General features: G+C 40.9%; 1 protein-coding gene across 1 annotated transcript; it reads left to right on the forward strand.

Moving 5' to 3' along the window:
• The first annotated feature begins 7,230 nt into the window (after nucleotides 1-7,230).
• Nucleotides 7,231-8,184, forward strand: LOC105539940 (olfactory receptor 3A2). The gene has a single exon (XM_011980395.1). It carries the CDS (start codon nucleotides 7,237-7,239, stop codon nucleotides 8,182-8,184), a length of 948 nt encoding a protein of 315 aa, XP_011835785.1. The 5' UTR covers nucleotides 7,231-7,236.
• The last annotated feature ends 1,953 nt before the right edge of the window (nucleotides 8,185-10,137 follow it).

Here is a 10,137-nt window from a genome sequence, read left to right on the forward strand (position 1 = left end):
GGGAGGCGGAGCTTGCAGTGAGCTGAGATTCGGCCACTGCACTCCAGCCTGGGCCACAGAGCCAGACTCCGTCTCAAAAAAAAAAAAAAGAAAAAAAAAAGAAACTGCAGGTCAGTCTGTAGTCACTGCCTTGACTGTAAGCCTAGGTGGAGGAATCTTTGTGGAAGTGGCTGTGTGACCTGGAAGGGCTGATGGCCTTTATGTTCTGTAAGGAGAAAGGCAATGAAGGGGGAAACAAGAAGCCGTCATCGTGCCTCCCAGGCTGCAAATCTGTCAGAGTTCCCTGTCCTGGCTGGACACTGGAAACAGCTGGGAAGCTTTAATGACGCACCCATACCCAGGTGCCAACAACTAAACCAATGAAAACAGAGTTCTTGATGAAAGGCCTTGGCATCAGTCTTTTCTTCCTGAAGCGTCCCAGGTGATTCCAGTAATCTTGGGGACTGAGAATCTAATGTAACAGAAAGTCAGGAAATGTGGTTGGAAATACTGACCAGCAAACCTTTGCAAGATATCTTAAATTTCTGTAACTTTTCTTGGTATCAACTTTTAAAATATTGACTCTTCTCCCTTCAGGATTATCAGTAATTATAACATAAGCAAGGACTGGGTCTTAATTTGAGGGAGTGACAAGAAGGAGATAATAATTGAAAGTATCTGTCCAGGTACATTCTGAAACAGCAGTGGGTGCTTTAAAAAAATCCAGATGCCTGGGTCTTACCTTCAGGGATTCTGATTTAATTGACCTGGGGGTATCGTCTGGGCGTAAGGATTTTTTAAAGCTCCACATATTTCTACTGTGCAGCCAAGGGGAGAGTCACTGCAGTGCTCTTTCATAGAGCATCAGAGAGGAATGACTGTCAGGCGGATTTCCTATCGTCTTTACAAAGAAAGAAAAACACGATGCAGGAAGGTAGTGTGGATTCTCAGAAGCGACCTCAGGATTTTAAGAGTCACAACACCCATCTGACTGTGCTCTGACAACTGGGGCAGCAATGGGATCAGAGACTACTGGACACATTCTTGGTAACTGGAGAAAAGACTCAAATCACCTCAGGATGTCAGAGAAAAGGCATTTACCGGTGAGCCAGGAGACAGCTCATCACCAGAAATGGAATTTGGTTGACAGGGAGTAAAATAGCCTGGGAGAGCTGCTGTCTACACCCAGAACCCACCCAAGGCTCTTCTGTGGATAGCAACTACCGCAGCGTGCAAGGCAAGGGACTTCGAAATTTACAAGTCATAGCCATTGGGAGGGTGGGAATAGTTCGATCATTCATAAAAATGTATATTCATAATCATTATAAGAACAATAGAGGTAATACGTTAAAATTTAAACTCTCCAGTGCAAAAAAGCTAAAACCCGTTATATTACTACCACTCTTTGAAAACCACTGCAATAGCTCAGTTTCCTTCTGTTTATTATATGTGTACATAATAACAGTGAGATCAAATTTTAAGTGTACAGTTTTGCCTTTCCTTTTACTTATTGAATATATTACAAGAATTTGCTTGATTTTAAAGTCATTTTTGTTAATATGAACTTTTTAAATGTTTTTCTAGTTTATTATGGTATATATAAGAAAACTACATATTTTTGTATATTATTTTTATATTTACGTTTTATCTTGAAATTTTCTTATACTTTCATATTTTTAAGAGTTTTCCAGCTGGGCTCGGTGGCTCACACCTGTAATCTCAGCACTTTGGGAGGCCAAGGTAGGCGGATCACCTGAGGTCAGGAGTTCGAGACCAGGCTGTCCAACATGGCGAAACCCTGTCTTTACTAAACATACAAGAATTAGCCGGACGTGGTGGTGGGTGCCTATAGTCCCAGCTACTCGGGAGGCTGAGTCAGGAGAATCGCTTGAACCTGGGAGGTGGAGGTTGTGGTGAGCCAAGATCGTGCCACTGCACTCCAGCCTGGGTGACAAAAGCGAAACTCCAACTCAAAAAAAAAGAAAAAAGAAAAAAACCCAACAACTTTTTTATTGCTTTCTAATATATGGTCTTTTAATTTCTTGCATTGGCTAAAGCTTCCAGAATAATGTTAAATAATCATGGATAACGAATATATTTGTCTCATTAGTGACTTGACTGAGAATGCTTTTAATGTTTTTCCATTAAACATGATGCTGGCTTTGAAATTTAGTTCGTTTTACTTTTTATTTACTTATTTTTAAATTATTATTATTTGAGACAGTCTCACTCTATCACCCAGGCTGGAGTGGAGGGGCACAATCTTGGCTCTCTACAACCTCCACCTCCTAGGTTCAAGCAATTCTCATGCTTCAGCCTCATACCAAGTAGCTGGGATTATAGGCGCGCACCATCACGCCTGGCTAATTTTTGTATTTTTGATAGAGATGTGGTTTCACCATGTTGGCCAGGCTGTTGTCAAACTGCTGACCTCAAGTGATCCACCTGCCTCAGCCTCCCAAAGTGCTGGGATTACAGACGTCAGCCACCGCACCCGGCCCTACTTAGTTTTATTTTAACATGTTAGGTAAATAGCTAACTATTCCTATGTTATTATAAGATTTCAAAAACCATAATGAATGTTTAATATCAAATGCCTTTTTAGCATCTGTGGAAAGGATCACATAATCTCTCTTTACATCTATTAATATCATAAAACATATTAATACCTTTCCGAATTTTGAACTAACCTGGCATTCCTGACCAAATCCCAAATACTTATGGTTAATTATTTTGGTAAAATTACTGAAATAAATTTGTTAATCTCTTATGATTTTACATTTTCTTTTCTTTAATATAAAATTTTTCTTTTCTTTTGGGCTAGTTACACACACTTCGCAAAAAAAAAAAAAAATGGAAGCTTTCTTCTTTTATATTCTTGAATAGTTTGATTGTCATTACAAACTTCCCTGTGGCATTTTATAGAGATGTTGCTTTTTATTAGTGGCGGTTGGAAGCTAGCTCTTCCTCTACTCTTTCTATAGTAGTCTATTTAGATTTTCTAACTGTTCTAGAATTATTTTAATAAATCATAACTTCATAGAAAACTTTTATAACTTGGAGTTCAGAAAAATAGAATTTTATAATTTTTATTGAAATATAATAGTTGTACATATTTAGGGAGTACACTGTGATGTCTGTATGTATATATAAAGCAATGTGTAAGGATCAAATCAGGGTAATTGGGATATCTATCACCTCAAACATTTATCTTTGTGTTGGGAACATTCCAATTCTTCTGGCTATTATGGAATATACAATAAATTATTGTTAACTACAGTCTCCATACTCTGCTATCAAATTCTAGAACTTGTTCCTTTTATTTAACTGTATTTTTATACCCATTAACCAATTTCTCTTTATCACTCCTTCCCCTCACCCTTCCCAGCCTCCAATCACCACCATTCTATTCTCTACCAGAAGTTTTCAGTTTTCTATTGGGCTATGTTTATTTTCTCCCTGTCAATTATTATTTTGCATGCTTATACTTTTTTGCTTTTACTCATGATTGATCACTTAGTTAAGGTTTATCAATTTCATTTTACCACAAATAACCTGTTCTCAATTTGTATTCATTCTTTTGTTTGTCTATTTTCTAATTTAGTACTATGTAATTCCTTTAGATTTTCTTAAATTTCTTTTGTTTTCTTATTCTAAATTCATGAGTAGGTTAAGCCTTTTCATTTCAATTTTTTACTGATTGACATGAACGTATCTTTTGACTTACAGTTGTAAGACTACTGAGGAAGTTAGCATACCTACACCATCTCTACATGTTCTTTCTTCTCTTCTTAACTTTATTAGATGTGTCATTTCTATGATGTCATTGTTCATACATTTATATTTTATTCTGAAACCACAATCCCCATATATGTCTTACAGTAAAAAATATTCAGTGCTTATTACCAGTTCTTTTGTTTCCTTTTTCCTTCCTCTTCTCTTTGTTGGTTGAAGTTTATCCTCTAGGAATTTATTCTGTTGGGCTCATAGAATAACTATTCTTGAGTTTTTGAGTGTCCAAAAACTTTAGGTTGTTGCTTGTATATTTGAGTTACAGTTTGTCTCAATAGAAAATTCTCTGGTTACATTTTCCTTCTATGAAGATTTTATAGGAAGTTTTCTATTATTTTCTAGTCTTGAATACTTCTGTAGAGAAATTTGAGATAAGCGTCTTCTCGTCCCATTGTGACTTGATTTCTGCCAATACACCCAAAGGATTCATTATTTTCAAATTACAATAACCTTACTAGGACTATCTCAGAATGGGACCTGTTTCTGTCTCCTGGTACATGTTGTGACTTTTCAGTCTCTAGAAGCCAGTCTTTGGTTATTTCTGGAAAGTTTTATTTTGTCTAATTGTTTGTTCCTCTGTGCTCATTTTTTGCCTAAGTTCTGTTATCTCACATTTCATCTCCATCTGGTATCTTGAAACTCTTCCCTGAAGTCTTGTATCTCCGTCTTGTGTTCTTGTTACACAGAGGTGAATGGTTTTTAACATGTTTTCAGTTCACATTTGTTTTTTGTCTTTCAGTTATTCAGCAGCTCTATGCCACCATTTTTCTTCTGAGTGTTTGTAATCTAGCATTTGTTTGTCCTGGTTTCTCTCCTCTCCCCTCCCCATTTTTTCTTGAGTATCTTTAAATCTTGTGCTGGTTCCCTTTTGAAGTCTAAATGAATTGAAAGGTGTCTGAGCCAGTTTTTCATGAGAGTTTTTTGTTGGGGACAGGTGCATGTCTTGATTCACGGTTGATTTTGAGTACCTTTTGCCTTGACTTCTCTAATGTCAATGCTGACACACAGCTGAGGAACTGCTGACAGGGCAGTTTTCTTGCTTTTACAGTCTCACTTAAACACTACACAATCAGCTTGCCTGGGTGGCTTCTCATTCAGTCCTGCCTCCTCTGCTTCTCAGATCCAAACTGAGACCAAAGAAGACCATGCTACCAACCATTTCCACTTTTATAAACAAGGGATTTTTAAGAATATTTTGGTGACCATCCCCCAAAGCAGTCACATCAACCATGCTACTACAGCACTCTGATTTCTGAGATCTGATTTTCTTAACCACTCCTGGCCCTGAATTTCACTGCCCCAGTTCAGGCAATCATCATACTTCCCTTTCTGTTAGAGTTATCAGACTCCAACCTCTTCCCATCTTCTGATTTCAGATACAAGGGTATGACATTGCTCTTAAGGAAACTCTAGCCCTACTTGTCTCTGGTCAATAAAGACACTGCTATTTTTTTGATCCAGAGTTTGACATAATTCAATATGGCTTTCCAAGTACGTGCCTTCTTCATTTGAAGACATAGCCTTAGAGTCATTGGTCAATCTACCATGACTGAAGGAAGGACAAGTAGAAGACCAGTGTCTGTGCAATGTAGAACCCTGACTGCACCTGGCAGGAACCAACCCACAGGCTATGATTACAACTTTGGTTTCAGAGGGGAGTAGCAGACAATGTACACAGAAAAAATAATTTTAAATTGTTAGTCAAAGTCCAGTGTAAGGATTTAAGTAACAATAATAACATTAGCAATTCATTGAATGAGGAGTGTTGAATTGACACTTCATAGTGTGATCCCTCTCTGTGAAGAAACGTGGTCGGCTGATCTTTCCGACATTCAGAATCATGGGTATCTTCTCTCTGATTCTTTTTTTTTTTTGAGACGGAGTCTTGCTCTGTTGCCCAGGCTGGAGTGCAGTGGCCGGATCTCAGCTCACTGCAAGCTCCTCCTCTCGGGTTTACGTCATTCTCCTGCCTCAGCCTCCCGAGTAGCTGGGACTACAGGCGCCCGCCACCTCGCCCGGCTAATTTTTTGTATTTTTTAGTAGAGACGGGGTTTCACTGTGTTAGCCAGGATGGTCTCGATCTCCTGACCTCGTGATCCGCCCGTCTCGGTCTCCCGAAGTGCTGGGATTACAGGCTTGAGCCACCACGCCTGGCTGCTTCTCTCTGCTTCTTGCCAGACCTTCACTTGATCATTATTTCCAGAAGCCTTGAAACCTAGACAACAGTTTCAATGTTTTCTAGTTTCTCTGAAAATCTCATCACCTTTTCTATTTTGAAGTCTGCTTATTGGTCTCTGATTCTATGACACTGATTTTTTGGATTCCACATAGAAGTAAAATTGTAAAGCATTTGTCTTTCTGTGTCTAGTTTATTTCACTTAGCATAACGTTATCCAGTTTATACGAAAGGATGTATTTTAACATTCTCACCACAAAAATGAGTTGGTGATGGGATGGCTATGTTAATTACCTTGATTTAATCATTTTACAAAGCATATACCGATCAATATCACACTGTACCCCATAAATATACACAATTATTATTCATCGATTAAAAATAAATTATTAAAATGTAATCTGCTTATTAGTTTGGGTTGATCCCTCAGAGAAAAATGGGAAAATTCTATCTTTTTTTCTTCTTTTTTTTGGGGGGATGGAGTCTCTCTCTGTCACCCAGGCTGGAGTGCAGTGACACGATCTTGGCTCACTGCAAGCTCTGCCTCCCAAGTTCATGCCATTCTCCTGCCTCAGCCTCCCGAGTAGCTGGGACTACAGGCGCCCGCCACCATGCCCGGCTAATTTTTTTGTATTTTTAGTAGAGACGGGGTTTCACTGTGTTAGCCAGGATGGTCTCGATCTCCTGACCTCGTGATCCGCCCACCTCGGACTCCCAAAGTGCTGGGATTACAGGCGTGAGCCACCGCGCCTGGTGAAAATTCTATCTCAATCTCACTATGTTCAAAAAGGAAGTCTCTTGTCTTTTTTTTTTTTTTAAAAAATTTATTGCGTATATTTAAGGTTCACTACATGAAGTTATGAGATACATGTAGACAGTAAAATGATTAGTATAGTGAAACAAATTCACGTATCCATCATCTCACACAGTTACCCATTTTCCCCTCTCTGGCAAAAGCAGCTATAATCTACTCATTTAGCAAAAATCTTGAATACAATACACTTTATTAACTACAATCCTCATGTTGTAAATTAGATCTTTTATCTTAGTTTATTTTCCCACGTATTCTGAGCTTTTCAGCCAGCAGAGGATGAGAGGGACAAGGTGGTGGTGACACTGGGCATCTCAACCACGAGCAAGGTGAAGGCATTGAGGTGATGGAGGAGGTCAACGAGTGAGGGACGGCCTGGGGACTCGCCATGGGGCTTTGAACATAAATGGTTTAAAATGTTAATGTGAACTGAGTGAACTGATACCTCCCCTGCTGGGACATGTCCTTATAGGAACTCATGGAGCCAGAAGCTGGGACCAACAGGACCGCTGTTGCTGAGTTCATTCTGCTGGGCCTGGTGCAAACAGAAGAGATGCAGTCTGTGGTCTTTGTGCTCTTCCTCTTTGCCTATCTGGTCACAATTGGGGGCAACCTCAGCATCCTGGCAGCTGTCTTGGTGGAGCCCAAACTCCACACCCCCATGTACTTCTTCCTGGGGAACCTATCAGTGCTGGATGTCGGATGTATCACTGTCACTGTGCCTGCAATGTTGGGTCGTCTCTTGTCCCACAAGTGCACAATCTCCTATGATGCCTGCCTCTCCCAGCTCTTCTTCTTCCACCTTCTGGCTGGGATGGACTGCTTCCTGCTGACTGCCATGGCCTATGACCGATTCCTGGCCATCTGCCGGCCCCTCACCTACAGCACCCGCATGAGTCAGACAGTCCAGGGGATGTTGGTGGCTGTGTCCTGGACTTGTGCCTTCACCAACGCACTGACCCACACTATTGCCTTAGCTACCCTCAACTTCTGTGGCCCCAGTGTGATCAATCACTTCTACTGTGACCTTCCACAGCTCTTCCAGCTCTCCTGCTCCAGCACCCAACTCAATGAGCTGCTGCTCTTTGTAGCAGCAGCCTTCATGGCTGTGGTGCCCTTGGTCCTCATCAGCGTGTCCTATGCCCATGTGGTAGCTGCTGTGCTGCAAATCCACTCAGCTGAGGGCAGAAAGAAGGCCTTCTCCACATGTGGCTCCCACCTCACTGTGGTGGGCATCTTCTATGGGACAGGTGTCTTCAGCTACATGAGGCTGGGTTCAGTGGAATCTTCAGACAAGGATAAGGGGGTTGGAGTTTTCATGACTGTGATCAACCCCATGCTGAACCCACTTATCTACAGCCTCAGAAATACTGATGTTCAGGGCGCTCTGTGTCAGCTGCTTGTGGGGAAGCGATCACTGACCTGAGAGATGACCTCCTTTCCTGCCTTTTCTGGACTGAGGAAAATTTCCCAAGAGGACAGTAACCAACGAACCTTGCTTATAACCATTATTTCTATCTCTTGATGCCTGAGGAGTGGTGTTATGTGTTTGGCCTACAAGGAAACCCTATATAATTCATTCATTTATTCATTCGACAAATATTTATTAAATTACTTCTATGATCCAATCTTCTAGGGCACTGGGGAGCAAAATGGACAAAAGTCTCTGAACTCAAGCAAATCACATGCTATAAAGGTAGGCTAAATAAATCAATAAGCATCATATATAGTATACCACGTGGTGATACATTCTATAGAAAAAAGCTAGTAAGACAGGAAGACATGAAGTTAGCTTCTGCCAACCAAGCCTCTTGGGCAAGTTGCTGACTTGTTTTGGGCTGTGCCCACTTTCTCAGTAGAGTTGAAACCTTGGCAGCACTTTATGCCTGGGCAGCAATGTCCTACGGGAAAGGGCCACTTAACCCCAGCCTAGGTAACCAAGAATATCACTGCAAAGTTTCCTTCCAGAGGGATGTGAGACTCCCTCCAGATCAGAGTATGGAAAGGTATTTTGAACCATGGGCCCAGTGCCAGGAATCATTTCATTCTGCTGTTCATCTTTCGCCTCCCATAAAATCAGTTCCCTCTCTTTAGTATCACATGTGAATCCCATAGGATGATCAGGCAACAGCTGGGGTCTAGAGAAGGAAAGAGCTACTAAATAAAAACTGTGTTCATACGTACATGATATACCTTAAGATCAAAAAAGGAATGTTTTATTTCCATCCCCTGTGGTATCTTTCTCTTATCTGATAAGTCATCTTCCTGACACATATGATACTTTTTGAAAGAGTAAGCATTTATGTTCCAATCAGGCCCTTGGAATTTTGTTGTAGACTACCCAATACAACATTCTCCTCTGAAGTCTTACTTTTCTATCCCAAACCTTCTAGCCTGAAAATACACATCCACAAATGCAGTCCCTGGGAGTGATACCTCTTTCTAACTTTATATTATTAACACATCAATAGCACTGCAACCCAGAGCACTTCCTCATCTTGATGTCTATCCAGGCTTCAGCCCACTAATTCCTGATTCTCTCCAGCCTTCCTGGGAACACTGTTTACCATGTCTTAGCAACTCTACTGTCCTTTTGCTGTGTCATCCCTAAAACTGTACATGGGTGCACCTGAACCTTGGCTTCTCTGTTATTTCCTCTTGGGGCTGACTGGAAGGATGGGCTGAGATAAGGATGTGAAGAAAATATAGGAGAGTGGGAGGTAGGAAAGAATTGGAGCAGAGCAATGAAGATGAAATGAGTATATTGACAGGGATGGGACAGGATGATGAGCAAAAGTGGTGAGAAGGAAGGATGGAAGTAATGAAGGAGATGGCGCAATGAGAGAATGGGAAGAGAGAAGTATGTCTCTTTCCTGATGCTCTCAGTTGTCAAGACACTTTAAGGTTAAAGAACTTGAGCTTCCCTTAAGGGCAAAGTTCTTGTGAATGAAAATCAGGGACACAGGTTGTAATCACATCATTCCTACTCATCCACTGCTCTGTGATCTTAGAAAGTTCCTTACTATCATTGGGCTTGTGTCCACCTGTACCGTAAAGGACTGGGACAAGGCTTTCTATCCGCAGTTCTTCACATTTAATGATCTCTGATCACAGTAGTCTGAATGAACTTTTCCCTGGGTCTGAACACATCACAAAACATTTTGAGAGCATTACCACCACCATTTCCACCCCTCCATCTACCCCGTGAGCATCTCACATTTGTCTATGACCCCCAAAGATCCCAGGTCCTAGCATTCTGAACATTCATCCTTTCCTGCGTTCCACCTGTCCTCCAACACTAAGGGTTTCCTGAACAAGTGAGAAAAGTGTATTTCCCTTGGGAATTTCTCTCATCGTGCTCTTGAATGTAAATATACTT

This window comes from Mandrillus leucophaeus, unplaced genomic scaffold (genome assembly GCF_000951045.1).
Source record: "Mandrillus leucophaeus isolate KB7577 unplaced genomic scaffold, Mleu.le_1.0 Scaffold212, whole genome shotgun sequence".
Lineage (NCBI taxonomy): Eukaryota > Metazoa > Chordata > Mammalia > Primates > Cercopithecidae > Mandrillus > Mandrillus leucophaeus.

Bases quoted from the DNA above. Each gene is read 5' to 3' on its own strand.
- LOC105539940 (XM_011980395.1), top strand. From the start codon at position 7,237: ATGGAGCCAGAAGCTGGGACCAACAGGACCGCTGTTGCTGAGTTCATT.